Source organism: Netta rufina, assembly GCF_964035555.1.
Source record: "Netta rufina genome assembly, chromosome: 4".
In the NCBI taxonomy this organism is placed as follows: Eukaryota; Metazoa; Chordata; class Aves; order Anseriformes; family Anatidae; genus Netta; species Netta rufina.
The window spans coordinates 29,954,104-29,974,551 of record NC_140127.1 but is presented as its reverse complement, the minus strand read 5'-3'; the positions used below and the strand labels follow the sequence as shown (position 1 = coordinate 29,974,551).

At 43.6% G+C, this 20,448-nt stretch overlaps 1 protein-coding gene across 1 annotated transcript in view; it reads right to left on the bottom strand.

Annotated features, from left to right (window-relative positions):
• SPMIP2 (sperm microtubule inner protein 2) overlaps positions 1-20,448 on the bottom strand; it is a gene marked incomplete at both ends in the record, with an annotated part of 37,833 nt that overhangs the window by 2,872 nt on the left and 14,513 nt on the right. Inside the window, 2 exons of the mRNA XM_084286056.1 lie at positions 991-1,145; positions 19,558-19,616. Coding sequence (XP_084142182.1) covers positions 991-1,145; positions 19,558-19,616 — 214 coding nt within the window. The remainder of the gene's footprint in view (positions 1-990; positions 1,146-19,557; positions 19,617-20,448) is intronic.

The window sequence follows — 20,448 nt, the reverse complement described above, 5'->3', positions numbered from 1 at the left end:
ATAAAATTAGCTTAAGTAGCCACATGCTAGTAATCCACATGCTGGAAAATTACTCTCATAATAGTTGCAGTCAGTTGCTGGTTTGGCACAATCCCAGAGCTAAAACAGTTTAAGTAGTACAAGTAGAGTAGCATCTTGTCTAGAAATCCTAAAGGTCAACACAAGGCCAAAGGGCTTAGAAGTGACAGCCAAGCACTCAAAAATAAATATAATCTCATAAACTGGATTTCTTCTGTTTGGAGTTGCAGTGATGCCATTTGCGATCTGGCATTTGGTATTTGAGAGACTTCTGTGAGGAGTCTCACAAGTAAGCTCCCACTTCTAGGGGAAGGGAACTGTTTGTGGATGCAGAAATACGGATCAATGCTTACATCTGCTTGAGATCTTCCTGGGGTGGTTGTGCTGTCTGATAAAAGTGCTGTGGAGTCAAGGACTGGGATAATGGGTTCACAAAAATGTTTTCCCTTCTCATGTGGATTCCAAGCCTGTATATAACACGTTTGTCTCAAATCTGTCCTTAATTTTATCAACCATGTAACCTGATTTTACAACCTCATCTTTTTCCCAGGTAAATAAAGCCTGGAAGGTTTTCTCCTCTTTTCTACTTGTTACTCTCATGTAAATGTTTTCATTTTTCTTTCTTTGGTGTTTTATGGTAGTGTAGCACTTATTTTTTTTAAGGTTTACAAAGGTCATTTTAGCCTTAAGATGGACATGTCTCCTAAAATTCTTCATGTTAGTTTTGAAAATTATAGATGTTCTGCATTGAGCATTTTTGAGCTGTTTTTGATTCCCTGGAATGTGTAAAGTTTTTGACGTTTATTCATGGTGTGGCCCTGCTTTATGTGAAATTGAAAATCCTATGCCACATCTCCAAACCAATAGCTTCTCCTTCCTTCTGTAGGTGGTGGGTGGCTGTAAGGGCCACTGCAGCCTTGGTGCAAGCACTTTAACTTTTTAGGTGTGTTTCTAATGGAGAAAATACCTCACCTTTTGATTTGGGAAGTGCCGGTGGCTGAGCTGCCTGAATCACAGCTGCCCATTTGCTGCGTGGGTGAAGGTAGCCTTCGTATCTGCCCAAGTCCCAGGCGAGCCTGGCCCGTGCACCACGGCCTTGTTGTTCGAGGATGTAGGGAGCAGGCTGCCTAATGTGAGCATGAAACAAAAATGGAATTAGTGCAGAGGAAAAAGGTGTTTTGTTTTCTCTTTTCCCCCTTTGTCCTGCTTTTTACAATGACTTCATCCTGTAGGGGCTGGATGTCTCCGACAGAAAATGGCAGCTAAATCTGGAGACTCGTTGAGCGGGGTCTCCTGCATGCCTACCTGATGTGCCTCACAGGGTAGGTGAGGAATGGACCTAACTGTGTCAGCGCTGTACAATGAGGGATGTCACAAACACCAGCCTTTCAAGTGAGTGTGTCAGGCCCCTGGCATTTAAAACATTCATGTTAGGCCTAGCTATGGCTACACCCCCTAAGGTAGGTAGCCTTCTCCGGGCTTTCATGATGCCACCTTCCTGCCACAGGAATGCAGCGGTCTTGCCTGTTGCCTAGTACTGGGTAAACATGCAGGGCCAAAGATGTAATGCCCGTTTGTAATGTTGCTAAATAAATTCTGAGTGCTGTGGGTAATTTGTTGGCTACTGGGTGTGGCTGGAGGAATAGCTGTGTGCTATTACGTGCTTGCTTCTGCGCTCGTGGTAGCTGAGGAAGCTGGTAACTCAGGAATGCTGTTTCCATCTTCAAAAGGCTTCCTCTCCAGAGCTGTGTGATGCTTAAACTACACTGCTGCTAAGTAGCTAATCCAACTAGTTCATTGCTGGGATCATACTAAGCTTTATAGAAAAGCTGGCTTACCCCTCCCCCCTCACTTCTTAAATTAGCTTTCTCTGCTTTTGATCAAAATATATAATGCTTTTTCTGCATGTGTTTTTGTTGATAGTAGCTGCTCTGCCAGCCCCGGAGAAAGCGAGTATGGAGGTTGCGATTGGAGCTGTGAGGAGACTTCAAACTTTGGTATGGTCTGAGAGCTGACAGCTGGGTGGTTTCCACTCCAGGAGACAAAGTGCTTGAAGCAGGAGTCCCTCATGATGGCTGTCCCAAAGGATCCAGGTGGAAAATCTCACCTGTAGGTGTTGCTATTTGCACAAAGTTCCACTCCTTCTTCAAGAAAAGGGGACTGCACACAGAAGAGCTTGGTAGCTCTCTGGGGTGCCATCTCTGGCAGCACCCTGCTATGCTTTGCATTGTAATGCTTCCCGTAGTTTGATGGTTGGCTACCATTGTGCACACTTGTCTCAGCTGTGATGCTGGGCTGGGTTACACTACAGTTGAGGTTGAAGCATGGCAGTGAACTTCAGAGTGGACTTCTTGAATTTCAGGGCACTTTTGCATACTCTGCAACAAGCATGGAGTGTCCTGATAGCACAGCTATGCCTGCTAGCATAGTATAGCACTTAGCAGCAATGCTAAGATGGTCTCTGGAGTCATCATACCTCTTCCTGGTCACTAACATACCTTAATCTTAGTGCTGTGCTGAATTAACCACACTGATTAACCCCATTCCCAATTCTTGATGAAGTCAGACCAGTGGCAGAGCAGGAATTTTCACCCTGTGCCTGTGGCTCAACATCAAAGCAGCTCCTGTTTGTTTTCCTAGCATTTTGGTAATTGCTGCAATTCCTTACAGAAAGGTGAGGTGTTTGTCCAAAGGCATGCAGGGATGCCATGGCTGAGGTTAGTGCCTGATCTTCTGAGTCGCAAAATGCATTTGTCATCTGACAGTTCTACTGGCTGGGCTGGGGAGGAGGAAGAGGAGTAGCATACGGCTTCATTTTCCCTTTCTGGCAATTCCTTTAAAAGCCAGAGAAATAGTGTCTGGCATCCAGGCTTCTGTCTGTCTGTCTTTTGGGGAAGAAAAGAGGAAACTAATTCTCTCACTCTTAAATGCTGCCTTGAAAGCTCATTGTGTACAATCACAATTGTGTCTGTAAGGGTAGAGACTTAGCTGAAAGTATTTACCACACAGGTACTGCCAAAGAAATATAATTGTTTTCCAAGCACCTGCTTCTTTACTATTACACATCTTTATTCTTTGCTTGGGATGCGTTAAAGACATGGAAAAAGTAACAAGCTGCTGAGCAACACTTAGAAGTAGCAGCAGTTGGCATCCACTCCAGGGAAGTGCTAGTTTTCAGGCAAATAAAAGCAGAAGTGAAAGATGAAGCTTGTCTCTGAATGAGCTTCTCATTTGCAGCAGTGGGAAGGTGTTAGAGGCAAGCATGTGGAGTGTACAAGATGCTAATTTACTGCTTCACAGAAACAGCGTATGCTGTCAATTTTTAGATTGACGGGCAGGTAGTTGAGATAAATGCTGTATGGCAATGCAGAATCTTAACATCTTTCTATTTCAATATAGGAAACAGATATAATGCAGGCTTCCTCTTGAAGCACACTGCAACCAGTGTAAATAGCTTTACCCTATGTGAAAGGGTAGGGGCAGGAGGAAATACAAGAAGAATGAGCAGAAAAGTAAAACTATGAGTCATAAATTGCAGTTCTCTCCATCGGTGTCTGTTATGAGTTCCTAATTCAGTCTTGGTGCTGCTTATTTTAATCTATACGGTGGGAATCAGAAGATCAAAAGCAGCCCTGACCAGGCAAGATGTGATTGTCACTCTTGGAGGGGATGAGTTGCCATGGCAGTCCCGGCAGTTGTTCCCGAGGGGCGGCCTGATCCTGGCCAGCTGCTGGGCAGCTGAGGACAGAGGGACCCCTTGGGGGGAAGGTGCCTTTGGGATAATTAGACAAACATAAACTGCGTCTCAAAACAAAGTATTTCAGATGATTTCTTCCTGCTGCTGGAGATTAAGTAGTGGCTCTTGTTGCAAAAACAACGTGATGAGAGACACCACAAGTTGCTGGAGAGAAAGGCAAGTGTCAAGCCTGGGCGTAGCCTGAGTTATTCTCAGATGCCAAGGGGAAGAAATGCAAGGTTCAATGGCAAGAGAAAGAACAGGCTATGTGCCTGCTATGGGAAGGAACACACATGGCTGTGGCCTCTGCATTCAGTGGACTAGGTTCCTGTGAGGCCAGGTCTGAGCTTACCATCCCAGTGCCTTGCAGCAGGTGAAGGTGATCACAGGTCTGCCCCCTTCAGCACAGTCCCCTTCACATGGGGATGGACTGGGAGTCCTGGGCTGTGGGTTTTATGTTAGTTAAGCCACTCGACTGCTGATTCCTTGTTTGCCAGCAGAAATCTTCCCTTGTGTACTTCCTTGAAGCGGGATGCCAGACCAGAGCTGCTACCCCTGCCTTGAGCTCCCACAGCCAGGTGCTGAGGATGAGGGGGAAGCATGGCTCCTCTTCCCACTATTGCCTACGGTTACTTCAGCTTAGCTGTGACAGGGAAGCTGGACCCTGGAGGTGGGGCGAAGTAACACAGCTGCATCTGGCTGTAATACAGAAATGTGTGTTTTGTAGCACCAGTGCCAATTCAGTTTTTATTTCCCCCAGCTGCAGTCAGTGTTAAAAGCAGGTTTCAGCTGGCTTGCCTAGCTCCAGCAGGGTATCAAAGAGCTCAGCACTGCAGCCCCTGCTGCCCTTCATGGTGCATTGCCTCAGGCCTGGTTCTCACTGCACCGGGGAGTGCCTGAGGCACCCCATTGAAACTGCTCCTCACTGCTTCCTTCCAGGCCCTTGCCCCCACTGCGGCCTGCCGTGAGGGTAGCTGCCACTACTGCTAATTGCAGTAATGTCCTAACGGGTAACTTCTGGAGAAGTACAGTGCAAATCCATGCAGTTTCCAGTCTGTGACAGCTTCCTGATCGTTGGGGTGACCTGGGGGAGCCAAGCGTCTCCCCTGGCTGTGAGGCCTGCAAAGGGCAGCGCGCAGCTCTGCGTGCTTCAGGAGGGGACTCGCCTTTTGCATGAGTTATGTCTGTGACTGTCAAGTGCTCTGAGCACAGGTGAAGGAAGCTGCTGATAAATGAGGTGTAGCAGCTGCTGAATTGCTGTCATGCTGGCTGGGGAAAGGCGAAGTCACCAGAGAATGAAGATGAAGTGCTAAGCATATTTTGCACTCAGAAAGCGGCTCTGTGGAGATGATGGGGAAGAAAGCACCATGTAAAAGGCTCTCTGACTTCTGCTGCAGCTGTTGTTTGTCAGGCCTGATATTCTTCCATGCAAAGAGCTGCCCCCGCTCAGCTTCTTCAGATAGGATCAAAAGGGTCAGCTGGAAAAATCCATAAAGAGGTGGAACAACTTGAGGAAGAATGCAAAGGGCTTGAGCAGTGGCTACTAGGAAATCAAGGTCAAATAATGCCCCAGTGGCTGAGGCTACACGCAGAAGCCTGAACTCTCAGGACCCAGCTATCGTGACTGGGTAAAAGATGGAGTCCATACCTCTCACTAGTTAGTCTCTTGTGTGTGAAAAGTGGCTGTGTGCTGACATCTGCAGAGAACAAGAAACTGTTTCTTCTTTCAGTGCCTTTGGCTCACGTGAGCCTGAGGCTTTGCTCTAGGCCTCGTGCAAAATCAGCAGCACCCTGCAGTAGCAGCAACCATTCAAACTGCTGCGGTTGAGGCATGGGAGCCCAACTGGAACTCAGCCATCTCGTTAAGTTAGCCAAAAACTTTATTAAGAATACAAACTTCTGTTTTTTAGACGTGTACTTCAGTGTACTTTGAACTTGTCCTTACTTATTTTGGTTGTCCCTCCCTCCAGTTCAGGGCTTGTGACCACTAGTGCTATTTGTACCTTTTGCAATATGTTATTTCAGTTATACATTAAACATAGTGAAGCTGAAGTTTCTGTAATTTACTTGAGCAAAGGAAGCTAGATGATAACTGGCAGCTATTGAAAACTTCCCTTAAAACCAGCAAGAGAAACAAAGCTGCCTTCTCTCTTTCACTCTTGCTAGTACCCCGTGCTTCCTGGTGTGGTGGAAATTCAATTGAAAATTTTCAGTAAATGTGACCTCTGCACATCTGAACTTTGAAACTTTAACACTTTGAATTAAAAAGCATTTTGGTAGCATAAGTCTGATACCCTGCTGTCTTCACAAATCACTCAGAGCTAAAGACCCTGGCTACTCTGCTTTGCTGAGCAGCTGACTCCAGCCTAACCACCACAGACTAGATGGGCATGCTGTGTTGCAGCTACTGTCTGCCAGTATCTGCTAGAAATTGTATAGCTTCCTACATTTTTTAAAAGGAAAGCTCTTACCACAATTGACGAAGACTTGCTTCTAAAAACACAGTTTTGTAAAATCAGGTATATCCTCATCCAAACTGATGAGTGAGGTATGATCATTTAGTTTCTGGCTAAATATCTTAAAACCAGTATGCACAAGCAAGTATCTTCTTTCCTGTGTTCTTACAGATGCAGTAGCCATATGCAAATAGTTAAAACACCAGCAGAAATAATCTTTTTTTCACTCCATCTTTAGAGCACTCCTATTTACCTTTAACATCAGTTCTCTCTGCATTTCTCACTCTAGAGGTCATGAGTGAGACGTGGTGTCTGAAATGAAAAGAAGGGACTTTTCTATCTTAGCTCTTTTGAGAATCAGATGGACAACCACAGCCTCTGTTAACAGTTTTCTCCTGCTTGTTGTGGACTACTGGCAGCGTGGCCCATCATAAGGGTGCTCGTGTTCGTTTTCCCTGTCAGAGCCCCCAGATGAAGCCCCTCTTGATTTAGCAATCCTGTGCTCCCTTAGCACAAAGAAGCAAGGGCAATCCAACCGCACGCGAGTGAGTGGTGGCTTCCAGAGGCATGTGAGTGAAGTGGTGATTTAGTCCTTCAACTTGACAGATCTGGGCTCTTTCACCATCTCTGTCTGCCCAGGCATTGTGAAACCTCTTAGCACACTGCAAAATTCCTCAACTGTAATGCCTCTTTCCCAAAGGTGCAATAAGGTGAAAAGTTGGCCTCTCAGCCTGTTGTTTGGCATGCCTGCCGTGAGGTTGTAGGGCAAAGTACATGGCTGATTCATTTCTCTGCCATGAGCCTGCCTGTGCTGAGGTATAATGCAGCATTGCTCCCAGGGGCTTCCAGCTGTGCTGAAGCAAAATATGCATTTCTTGACCAGACTGATTTCTGCAATTTCTGCACGTTTTGCAAAACAGTTGACAGTACCGCTGAGCAAAATTTACAGCCAGAAGCCTCAGCCCCTTCAGAAAACCAAAGAGAGGTTGCAGTGCATTGTATGTATTTCAATAGTTAATTGCTAGGGCTCCTGACATGCATGTTGAACTGATGCTAATGTTAACGGTGTCTTTAGCCACCCTTTTCAGCTGAAAAATGCTATCACGCCAATGAAATGAAAAGCTTAATGTGCAGAAAAGAAGGGTCTGCAGCCAGCAGTTTGCCTACTTAACAAACTCCCCCAGCCTGTATCCGTGCTCTCTTAGTATGTGAAAAATGCTCTCTGTGCCACAGTGATGTCATGAGCCCAGAGCCCGATCGCTGCTGATGGGTTCCAGCTGGGCTGCTGATTGCTGGGAGGCACTGCAAGCTAAGCACATCCTGCCCTGGTGGAAGAAGCATCCAAAACCTACCTCAAAACCTACCTCATTCCCAATGTCTCCTGACCAAAAGCCCTGATTAGTTAGGAAAACGTTGACCTTCTCTGCTATATCTCAAATGCAGCAGCTTGCTGCTCATTTTGAACTCTCTCTACCCGCCCTCTTGCTGATTGCTGCATTAGCTCCACGCAGGTGTCCACTACCTCAATTGAAATCTGTATTAATGGAGAAGTTTTTATATTAAGCTGGCCAAGAGATAGGGGCCATCTTTAGAAAGAAATCCTGTTTTGATGAGAGGAGGCACTCCAAAGAGATGTTTAATCACTGAACATCAAGCGATAATTAAGGTAAAGTTTTATATTATTCATGTTAATAACAAAATGGCACACTGCATGGGCATACACTGGTCAAGTTACTCTTTTCTCTTCATAACCAGAATCCTTTCCTTGCTGTCTCTACCCTATCCGTAATATTTTTTCCTCCTGTTCATCTTGGCATATCTAAAATTAGATGAACAGCTTTCCCAGGCAGGCACCTGTCCATGCATATCAAGTTTCTGGTGTACTGTTTGAAGGCCACAAATAGATTAGATAGCTCTTTTCCTTACTGTACTGTCTCAAAAGGGAAACTGCTGAGGCAAGGTCTTTCAGGAATGTAAATGGCTGTCTATCCTACAAATGAAGAAACAAAGATAAATGTCAGCCACGTGTGACTCCTTGGGAGATGACTCGTTTCCAGCTGGATTGCTTTGGTTCAGACATTCCAAGCCAACACTGTTTTCATTGTTGAATTAGGAAATCAGGAATTTAATTGATGAATCTGGTGTGTGTATTTTCAACAAATTGCACGTGTTTTAAAGCTTCATCTACAGTAGAGGGTTTGGAGATTACTTGCGTGCTTCTCCCCTATCTGAAGTCTGGATTCAGCACAGTAGAAGTCTGCAGGTGAAACCAATTTTTTTCCAGGCTGGGTGATGTGAAGTGGGCTCCGTGCAAGCTGGGCACACGCATGAGCAGAACCTAGTACACGTGTTTGCACGCATGGCTTCTCAAGAGTTCTGGCTCTTCTTTTGTGGTAAATGCTCTTTGCTAATCCTTTTCACTTAGGACAGAATAATTCCTGATGTTTGTGGTTATTCTTCTTTTGAAGCAGGTTATACACAAACTGCCGTGGCACATCCAGGCTACAGTTTCAGAAACACTGCTTGAATTTAGTGTTGATGAAAGTCTGATGTTCCAGCTTGGAGTCAATGCGTCATGTGTCAGGCTTTCAGCAGCATTAACTTGCCAACACCTATAATAAAATCCTTATCCATCTGGCTATCCTTAACCACAAAACCAACAGAAAATCTCAGTTACTATCCAGCCCCAAACCTGTTTTCTTACTGAACCAATCTGGATGTGTCATAAGCCATTTAAAAGCTCACATCAGTCATGTTCAGTGGTTTTGTTTGAATATTTTGCAATTTAGAATGCTAATTCTCTCTTGAAACTTTCCTTGAGTAAGAAAGCATTGATTATGATTTTTTTAAAATATATATATGTGTTGCATAGATTGGTCCTTAATTGATGTTTAAGATACAGTTATGCAAATAAACCTGTATGTATCAGGATAAGAAACTCACGTCTGCATACCATTTATTCTGTAAGGCAGTCAACATTTCCAGGTTGTCAACTCTTTGGTTAATTATTTGCATTCCTACCATGCCTCAGCTAAGAGACAAATCTGATAATCCTTTATGCTGCTACAGTAATGATTTTTTATTACATTGGCAAAGAGAAATTAAAATAGAATTAAGGTTGCAGAGGGCAGCATTCATTGGTAGGAAGAGAGGTGAATGAGAAAACGTGGTTTTACCCCACTGGGTTTTAAGGCTGTTTGCTAGACAGCAAGGTCTGTTGAGGCCCAAGAGCTGTCTGTTCGTTTTCAAGTTCCGAACCAAAATGTGTGTGGGAGAGGACTGGTTGAAGAAGGACATCCCCACCTCTCCAGCTTCTGCTTTTGTCTCCTCCTGGCTTACGGCCTTTTTCCCACCCTCTGTTCCTGTTTAGGGGCCCTCATGTTCCCACCTTTTCCCACCTTCACTTCTCTCACTTCACAGTTTTCCTACCTTCTCACTTAGACCTAGTCTGCCCTTTAACTGTTCTAAGGACCCAGAGCACATACGATCGCTGAATTTATATAATAAATGATTATAGATTTCTTCTGAGGACAATGAACTGTTGCCCCAAGCTGTAGGGCTTGGTCAGGTGAAAACTGCTAAAGCACAACCTCATCATGGTGGCAAGCTTGAGAAATTTCAAGTCTTGTTTCCAGAGGTGTGAGAGCAAACAAAACCCATTCCTTTTATTGATTTTATTTTTAATAAGGGAAAAACAACGTAATTCCTCAATTCTGAAATAAAGATGATCTGTTATAGCTGAATTTTTTAAAAACTGAGACTGCCCATCCACTACTAGGCGTTTTAATGGAGTGGTGCATTAGGAAAATATTTAAATCACCATCAAGCACTTTGTTAAAAGGAACGATAATTACAGGTGTTGCTGCCTCTAATGCTTGGCATACAGAAACCTGACCTACTTTTAAATATCACTCAGGACAAAAATGAGAAGAATGAACATCACAGGTAGTACTGTGTTCCTCCCGTCTATCTGGACTGATGAGTATTCATATTTTTGCTTGAACAACATTTTAAAAAGACAAAAAATCAGCAAAATTCTCTTCCTTCATTAACTAAGTGCCCAAGAGATAAATGGCAAAGAGCTAGGCTCATCTAGTCAATATGAGGTTGCAGATTAAATGAGGCAATAAATTTAGCCCAGATTAAAAGTAAATTTTCTTGTAGCATAAAAATCGCCTTTCAAAATTGTTGGAAATTTTACAGAATGCAGGCCAAATTTATAGGGACTAACACTTTGGAGCTATAGATGAGAATGCAAAAGCAGTGTATGTCTATGGGAATGCCTACTGTCACTGGAACCTGAGCGCTGTGCTGCAGATGTTTGGGCAGGGAGGAGAAACTCCCTGAAACTGAAGAAATATTAGTTTGTGTTAAATATTCAAAGTTTAGTGCCAAGTAACTATCTCCTAAATAAATGCTGAGGCATATTATGTACAATTAGGCTAAAACCAATGAAATAGCTTCAGTGTAGTTATTGTTTTCTTCAATATTATTATTTTTTCCCCGAGGAGACTTTTGACAATGCATTTCTCATACATTATCCAGTTTATGGAATTATATGTCTTATTCTACATATGCCTCTTAAAATATTCAGTAGTGTGTTTTTTAATTTATGACTGAATGCTTCAGCATCTGAGGAGGTAGGTAAATACTGTTTGTCTCATTCTTGTAGCTAAGGCAGCTGGGGAATAGGCAAGTCAATGCTTTGTGATATGATGTATTGGCATTTTGCTTGTGACTAGCAGCCTTCTCAAAACTGAAAGCATGACCTTTTGTGAAATGGCATTCTTTTATTGAACAAATGTGTTTTTAATGTATTCTGTTATAGCTGCTTGCTGTTGTGATTATATGAAATTGAACTGCCTTTTACAACATTAAAGGCTAGAGTGGGAACAAAGGGACTGAGCTGGTTTTCACTCTTTTTTCTCTTCTGCAAATCTGCAAAAAAGATTTGTTGTAGCCTATGCTGCAAATATTAGATCTTAGATTCTACGGTTTTGCTACAGGGTAGCCTGAAGTCATGAGTTAGTGATGTGATAAAGGGGAAAACTGAGCTGCAATGCTTTTTTATCACGTGTGTTTGAAAAAACTAAAAACGTTTAGTCAGGCCGACTGAATCTTTTCCCATTTGCTTGCAGCTTTAACTGGCGCTGTAACCAGCAGTGGCTGAGAACAGGTTACGTGAGTTCTTTGTGAAACCCCTTTATGCAAGAGGCAACATCCTCTTTCCTTCAGCTGAAGGCTAAGAAAACTGCAGGTCAAATTTCTGCTTATGCCAAAGCCACACTTCTCTGTGGCCCTGCAGCAAGCACAGCATCAGCAATTGTAATTCCTGACAGTTCTGAACTGGAGGCAGGGAGTGAGAAAGGGGAGAGGAAACCTATTTATTTTAGAGAAATATGGAAGATATGTTCATTACCGAGAATGTATCAGCGGAAGGCACAAGAAAACAACTTTTATGCTTCACTGTTTAAAACAAAAATGTATTCTAGGTCTTGAATGTAAGTTAAAAAAAGAATTGGTGTGCAGCTGGCAGCATGAAGGTAGGAAAACTGACTTCACCTTTGGGGACATGACAGCTAGGAACTGGGACTATCACCTTCATCTCTGAACATGTCCACAGTTTGAACCGTTTTGCTGCTGCTCACTTTGATAGATACTACTAAGCACCTAGGCAAAGCTCAAAAGAATGCGATCCTAGCCTTATTGTTAGTCATGGGTGCGTCCATGGAGATAAAAGCTGCTGAGAAGGTAAATGGCCTCTTTGTTACAAAGAACTGTGAGATGTTAGTTGTTGGGATATTAAATATTTCTTTTTGTCCAAAAGGAAGAGAGTAGGAAAACTGCATTAACACTGGGAAGAGAAAGACCTTCATTAGTAACATCTGGGGTAGACTATTCCATTAACACAGACGGTGGGAAACAGAAGTCCAGAGGGGCCCAGTAGACTCCCCATGGTGTTTGCGACTTGAGAGCCACTCGGGACATCACTTGGAGTGGTTTTTGGATCTGCTTCTGAGGATGCAGAATGCGTCTTCCTTTGACAGATCCTTTCCCATCCTCTCAGCATAAATTGTGGTCTATTTGGGGAATATCTCCGTGGTGTAACTGGTCTCTGCAGAGGGAGGCAGCTGCCAGCACTTCCTACAGCAGTCATGCACTGGCTGGGTGCAGTTTGGCGGCTCTGCGTGTCTGACTCATGGTGGATCTGGGCCTGAGGTTTCAGGGAGGGCGAGGGGGGTGTTGTTTTGTTCCATTTTTATGTTTGTGTCTAAATTAAGCGCTAAGGAATGATGAAGAAGAAGAAGGATGATCTTGTGGTTAAATGTATTCAAGTGGCAAGCTGTTTCTGGCTCCACCACATCTATAGGCAAGGGCAAATAATTTGAAATCTCAGGGTTTTCCCATTTATAAGATGAGGATGAAAGGGCTTGTGAGAGTCTGAATGCTTGGGTACTTTGCTTCCCAATAGAAAGAGCTAGAGAAAATAAAATTATGGCTTTCAAATCGATAGTAAAAGCAGACAGCAGATAAATTTTCTGTCGCTGCCCCTTCCCTGCTCTGGCAGCATGGTTCTGGCTCTTGGGGGGCTCTGGGGCGAGGAGGAGGATGCCCAGCACTGCCCGACACAAAGCTGCTCTGCTGCATGGCAAGGCAGGCTCTGCCTCACGTGCCAGGGATGGCAGACGGAAAGCGATAGACGCTAAAGATAAGTTTATCTTTTCTGTGGTGTATCTGAACACGCAGTTTATCCTGCCACACGCACAGGGACAGCACTGCACGAGAACACAGGGTGATTTATCTCCAGCTGTCTCTGACTACTCCAGTGGGCTTCACGGTACGACTCCGTTAATAACAGAGGAAGGGAGAGTTCATTCTGATTTTGCTTGCTCTAATGGGAAGTAATTCCCCTGAAGTCAGTGGGATCGCAGTAAGAGCTGTATCAATTCCTGCGCCCTCAGGCTGATGAGAAAAGTAATCTATGGTCATACTGCAGCAAGCACATTTTAGATATAGAAACAGCCCAAGGGAAGGGAAGCGCTCTGTAAATGATATCAAAGCAAGGCATTTAGCACACTAGCATTCAAAGCACAGCCGTCTGAGGAAGGCTGCCTCTTTGCCCAGCGTATGAAGGCTGCTGCCCAGCCAGTTTTCTCCTCCCAACCTGTTTCCTTCACCAGCCAGGAATCAGAAAACACTACTGAGTCGTTTCTACAGACCCCTCCCTAGCATTTTACCTTTCCACCTCAGCAAGAGGTTATCCTCTTCCACCCTCCTTCACCAGCCACCACTACGAGGCCAAAGAATTTCACAAGGCCAAAAATTTTCATCCCCAAAACAGACAGGCATGTCGGAGAGGTAGATGGAAAATGGCAGCCGCAGGCTTTTGGGTGAGCCCAGTCTCAAGCTCCCTGTGAGAAGATGGACTAAAAATGTGAGGAAAAAGAGGATGCAGGCTGAGGAACTGAGGGGACAAAACCTGTCACTGCAGCTGGGACAGCCCTGCTGTGGGGAAAGCTCAGAGCACAAGGCTCAGCGATGGCTCCTGGCCTTTCCCAGTGCTGGCCTGCGGCCCTTTGCTGAGATACCAGCCCAGCAGCTCGAGTGATTGAGCAACAGGGGTGAAACGAGAAAGGAGGGTGGGGGGAAGCTGAGAAACCTAAAAGGAGGTTAATGACACGGGTACTTAACAGGAAGAAACAGGGAATGGGATAGTTCGGGGTGTTTGGCTTTGAGATAGCAACATGGGTCTAAAAGGAAAGGGCATCTGATGTGGCCTCCCTGTGGTTATTGGCAAGAAGCGGGGTGGGAGGGTGCAGACCCTGGGATCAACCAGGTGCATGCTCGTGTCTGTGGGGTGATGGAGGAGCAAGTTGGCCCCCCCAGAGCATCCATAAGAAGATCACAAATAAATGTTTTTTCTGTGTGCTGCCCCTGCTTTAATGCAGCCTGTCTTCATCCTGAAAGGGTGGCAGGCTCAGCGGGGAGAGAGGGGGGAGGCCAGAAGGAAGGGTTCACACCTCCCTTTCTTTGCAGCTGATCAGTCTTTTTTTCCTCCATAATAGACTATTTGGGTACATTCCACATACAACTCACACCTGATTAGTTAAAGGGGATTATATTAATGCAACTCAGAGTGTAGGCAATCTTAAATCAGCTTTAACTTTACAGGAGCGTATTAACTGCAGTGATTTATTTATTTTTTTAATCACTACAAGTATGTCCTCAGAGAAGATTGCAGCAGTTTTACTGCAGTAGCTGAAACCTTTGTGAGCTTTGTAAAGGAAAACCCTGCGTTTGCCAATTTCATGCCCTAGTCAGGAAAAAAAAACATTTCACTTCTTAATTCAAGCCCATTCACTGAGTAAATGGCACGAAGAAATAGGTTATTTTGAGAGGTAGCCACAGGAAGAAGGGAAAATTTGGTCTGGATAGTTGAGGCTGGAAGTTCCTCATTGCAGAGCTACCGAGGAAAGTACCAGCTCTGGGAGGAGAAGGGGGGGAATCATTTTAATGTATAGAGGGAAAAAAGGGAGCAAGGCTGGGGAAGCAGTTTGGATGGGGGCTGGGGATGCTGGTGGATACCTCAGCAGCTACATCACCAGGCCAAAACATCTCTGTTACTAAAAACTGCCTACAACTTGAGTTATTTGCTTTTTCCAACAAGGAAAATATTATGTCTTGTGGGAAGTCATGAGGATGACATACCCAAGAACACTGCATATTTGATCACTAATAATATAAAGTAAACATCTTTTAAATATTTCCAGCAACATCTGTCCTAGTTTAACTACTGGTTCATGTTGCAGTCTTTTATGGAATAATATTCATCACAGAAAGCAGAGCGTGTGTCACCACCATCCATTACAAGAATTAAACTTGTGGGATTTTCCCTGTTGAAGCTGATTTCCTTCAACATTTAAAAAATGCTTTCTTCTAATTTTCCACCATTGTGTGACCCTGATTCTCCAAAAATTTGAGTGCTTGCCTATGATCTAATATATCTAATACTTGGCTTGGATAAAAACGGAGCACGATGAGATACTGATTTAACTCATACAGGGTGTGTGGGGGGGGAAATCCAGAGAAAGATGCTGCAACAGTTTAATAAAAATATGAGCTTACCTTTCTGGAGAAGAAAAAAAAAAACACAAAACAAAACAAAACAAAAAAAAAAGTACCTTTGAGCAGCTATAAGAGATTATTCTTGTCCTCCAAAGGGGGAAAAGAAATCAATGTTACATAAAGGTAAAAATAGCAAAGAAAATAAAAGAATAACAAAGAGGTATGTGGACAGAACTCCTTTAGCCTTGGATGCTGAAGTCACCTGAGTGAGGGACATTTGCCTAGTACTAAGATATATGGATTATATGTAATAGAAGCTAATGTATTAAGTAAGAATTTACATTAGCATTTGGGAGGAAAACATTTTTATTGACAAGCACTTATTTTTTGGTAGAAAGAGAAAAAAAACAACCTTATGGATTATATAAATTAATTTTTTTTTTTTTTGCCAGAAAAAAAATAAAATTAACAGCTAAGCTTCACAATTCATCCCAGTTCTGAGTAAAAGTGTAGGCATGTCACAACTGAAATATATATATATTTTTGGGGGGAAGTAATCTATTCATGAAGAGGCAAGTTTTTAATTTTTTTGTTTGTTTGCTTTTTGGTTAGAAAAAAAAATAGAAAAAAGAAAAAAAAACTGTTTCCAGAGTAGTAAAATTCCAGCAACATTTAAAAATTTTCCACGTGAAGTCTCCATGAGTTTGAATTATGCAGAGAAGTCTTTGGTGACCATGAAAGACAGAGGTATATTGACCCTTGAACTACTTTGGAAAAAGAAAATTTTCCATCCCAACATACAAACTGATTGAGAGAAAGCAAACCAAAAAAATGCAAGCAGCTCTGCAATGGCTCAGTCAGTGCTTTAAAGAAACCAAGGTGTGTCAAGTACCAGTTTCTCAGCAGGGATATTCTTTCTCTCTTGGACCATCCTGACAGTGTTGCTGGACCAAGCTTGCGTAAGCTGTAAGAAAAGGGTAACTAACATGGTGCAGAAGGAGAAAAGTTGGGCAGGAGAGGGAAAACCCCAGATTTTGCAATGAAGCAGATGTTCTGACACAAGATGGAGCCAACCAGTTTCACTGAGATGGCAGCAGCAAAATCCATCCCATGGCAGCAGTGCCTCTTGTCCACACAATTCTCAAAAAAAGGACAAGCAAATCCTCCCACTGGATTCCTTCTGGATAGGGAAAGAGTTCAGCACTTCAGAGCATCAGTGAGCCTTCTGGCTTGGTCACCCAACGAAGAAGGAGAGCATAACTGTATGAGGCAGGGCTTCCCCACGGGGCTGTTCAGCCCTGGATGAGCCCAGTTTGTGTGCTTCATCTACTGTGGTGATTGTCCATGCTAACAGCATAAGTTCCCTCATTTCTAGTTGGTATCAAAACCAGAAATCTGGCATTCAGCTGGTATTATCATCTGGTATTATCAGCTGGTATATCATATCTGGTATTGCAGCCTCCCTTCCCTGTAAAGGCTGTTGGACTCTGCCTTTGGCTATGGAGGTGACACAAAGGGCAGTGAGGAGCGGGACCGAAACAGCAAATGTAACTAGGCTGGTTCCCCTCTCCCTCTCTCTCTTTCTCTCTTGATTAGATGCAGACTCTGCAAATCAGAGATAGCAAGACTGTCCTAAAGATACTGAGTTAGTTTCCATAGCAATGAGATCTATGAGTTCTCAAAATATTCAAGTCTCTATTAGGCTAGAAGCAGATAAAAATAATTTGCTTACATAAGGGCATGCCAGATCTCATCCAGCAAAGCACTCGTTTTTAAGCACATGAGTATCAAGATATTGGAGCTCCATCTGTACCTGGCTGTTTTACTTGCCTGGGAAAGAAACGCTCTTGGTCAAAGTGCCTTTTTGTACCCAGGTAGCTCTTTCTCAACCCTGACACCCTGCCCAGGACCCTTGTTTCCTGCTGTTAAGCCATCTTCAATGCAGACTTCGGGTTTTTCCATGTGGCAGATCAGTTCCTCTCCATCGTTCCTCCATCATTCTCCTTAGTTCAGCCACGGGGCCACCACATGATCCAGGTGAGTTCAGAAACATTTGCAAAGAGGAAGAAGCACCCTCTGAAAATACATGTACTGAACAGGTGTGTGCTCATAGGATGTCTTATCTCACTGTGCTTCTTCAGCAAAGACCAGATGAAGTTATAAAGACATCTCTGATCGTGCACCACATTTTCTAACCAGAGGCTCTTCAGCATCCTGACGGAGACAGCATGAGAGGATGGGGAGTCTCTGCCCCCACCCCACATGGAGCACGCTGCTGTGGAACGTGTGAGGGAGGTGCTCTTGGTGACTCTGTAGCTATCCTCAATAAATGCCTCACTGTCATTAATTAACCTAATAGAAGTTGGATGGAGCTCATTCAGAGTAACATTGCGAGGGCAGTCCTGCACAAAAAAAATTGACTTCCACCTTTTGTTTTCAGTTGCTTTGCCGTAAAAGGCATAAGAAGCTACCAGTGAGTATGTATGAGTAAAGCCTTTTTCTAACCAGTGAATCTACTAAATCATACAACATCGCGTCAAACTGATCTCTGAGAACACCACGTTCCATTAGAAAAATCTGAAATATGTTCCTTGTACTCATGAATTTCACCAATTATTTAGCTTAGAAATACTTTTCACATATTAGCACTGATTATAAGACTGAAGAGAATCATGACTGAAAGGTATGGTAGGGAAAAGAAAGAAGAGGCTATGGTGAAAAATAATCCCCTGTATATTTCAGACAGTATCATTAAAAAAAAAAAAAGACGGTGTTAATGACTTAAAGAATCCCAGCATACCAGGAAGAGCTAATTTAATTTTCTAATAGTGCCCTCATTGTGAGACATTACATTAGCTAATTGAATGCATTTAATTTATTTGTTTCCAGCTTGGGTGACTTTGTTTTCCTATCCACCTTTCTATGATGTAAAGCAAATAAAACATTCCCCAACAGCAAGCTGCTGCTTCTTTGTTCAACAATCAATTTAAACCAGGATTACTTTCAAAGTGCTTAATAAGGTGCATGCTTTATGAATGCTTTACAAAAATGGCAAAGCTGCAATGCTGCCTGACAGCATTGGCTGTCGTCCAGGGATGGACTGAAGATATCGTTGGATCAGGGATTTTGTGGTAGCGCTTTTTGTGTTGTAGCTTGTCACCAGCCTACAAGAGTCTCAACAACACACTACTGTAATAACCAAAATAAGCAGTAAATTCATAACGCTTTCCTACTCCTGGCACGCTAGGGAGCATACCCATGCTGTAGTTTAGGGAGCAATTACAGCTTTTGAAGACCAGCTGGCCCATCTGTTCCTGGTAGTGCTGCTACTACCAGCAACATGGAGTTCAGCTTGGAAGAGCTGCTCTGGCATCTGAGGCAGTGCAGGCACCGATACGTCTGCTGAGCAGGGGCAGGATGGGTTTTGGTAGCCCTGGGAGCAGGTGGGCACATGCGGAGACCTGCTGTGGCGGTGGATGCACATCAGTCATCACCTGCTGCTTCCTAGGCTAGTTCTAGGGAATTTAAGCATGTCCCATTTTCCATGGGATGTCATTGGCTTGCAGGCATTAATGTACTCTATTTCCCAGTGGAAAATTCTAGGGGGAAGGAGAGGAGGTGCAACAAAACCTGTGAAGCTCTTCTTCTCCATAAATGCCCTCAGTCCTTTTCATGCCTCCATGTTTAACCTGGGTCTCCGTTATAAATGCCTCAGTAGTCAAAGCTCCTGGTCATGGTGGACCTCTGTAAGTCTTTATGTTGCTAACACAATACAAGCTCTTTCCACATACATGGTTTTGCTGGAGCAGCTCTGCTAGCCCCATAAGAGCTTTTTCTACTATCACTCTACAATTTCTGTAGCATGTTCCCAGCTGAAGGTGATTGTTGCTAATTACTGCTTTATAAACCTGTGATTTCTTTTGAGATGCATTAACTAAAGTAAATGGAGAAATTAATTCTCATTGAAAAGTGAATGGTGTTCTGTGAAACAGGGCTCTCTCTTCAAAGGGGATTAAATATTCCCCCGAGAGCTCTTCCAGTTGCCTGAAACACATTGTAGTTTAGCTCTGGAATACTCCTATTGGTTTTTGACAAAATATCAGCCATATATTCTATTCTCAATTGTTTTCTGCAGCAATGGGTGCCAGCAGTAGGCTTTTATTAAATCTGTTGGGCTTGGCAGTCCAGTATGCTAATAATTTGCCTATTCCAGGAGCTCCTGAGGAACATCCTCATACAGCAGCAAACAGAGTGAATTTTCAACAATAAATAAGTGGTTACCATGGACTTTGGTATCGGTGTGTGGCTTGATCTTCAGCAGCCTGCCAAATGAGTCCTCTCTGTCAAAGAGAAACAGAAATGAGGTAAAATGTTAACCTTAAGGCACATCTGTAGTACCAGGAAGGAAGAATATAGTATGTCCACTTAGGTGGCAATGTGACAACAAAGCTAGAGAAAGCAAAAAATGGCAATCATTACTTGTTTCCACATTCTGCAAGGTCTGCAGAGATGAAGAACTTGATGGCAGTTTGACTCCTTTAAATTTCTGTAAAGAATTATCAAAAGAGGCAATAAAGTGTCACTTAGAGAAATGAGTCTCTGCAGCTGTTTTTAAGCAGAGGAACAGTTGTCAGAAAGGTAAGGAAGTATTTGAAATGCATCTAAAGGACACAAATGGGAAACAGAACAGGGATAATATGTGAAGTCCATGACAGACTGTGCCTCTGAGATCATGGGGCACAACACGGGCAGGGTAGCAGGTATCTCTGTTAAATATGTCGAGGCCTGACCACCAAAGAGAAGTTACATGTATTTTTTAAACTTAACTTGCTTGAGTGAGATGGCCACGTGCATTACATTTGTCTTGGGGAGAGCAGCAGTGCGGCACAGCGTGTGTGCTTGCCAGCAACCCCTACACCCTGAGCAGTCTTTATGTTAATTCCCATACAGCCTGTCTGAGGGCAGGACTCGGACCATATGCTGGGACAAAGTGGGTACAGATAGCTGAATCACAGCTCCTCTGAAGTTCAACAAAGCAGGAAGGCTGAATTGTTCTCTCTGACTTCTCGGCTTTATTTGCTCTGTGTGGTTGTTCAGGTCTTGCACAATTGAACAGCAAGAATGTCAGATGTTTACAAAGCATTAGCAACTGTTTGAGCTATTCCTTTTTCC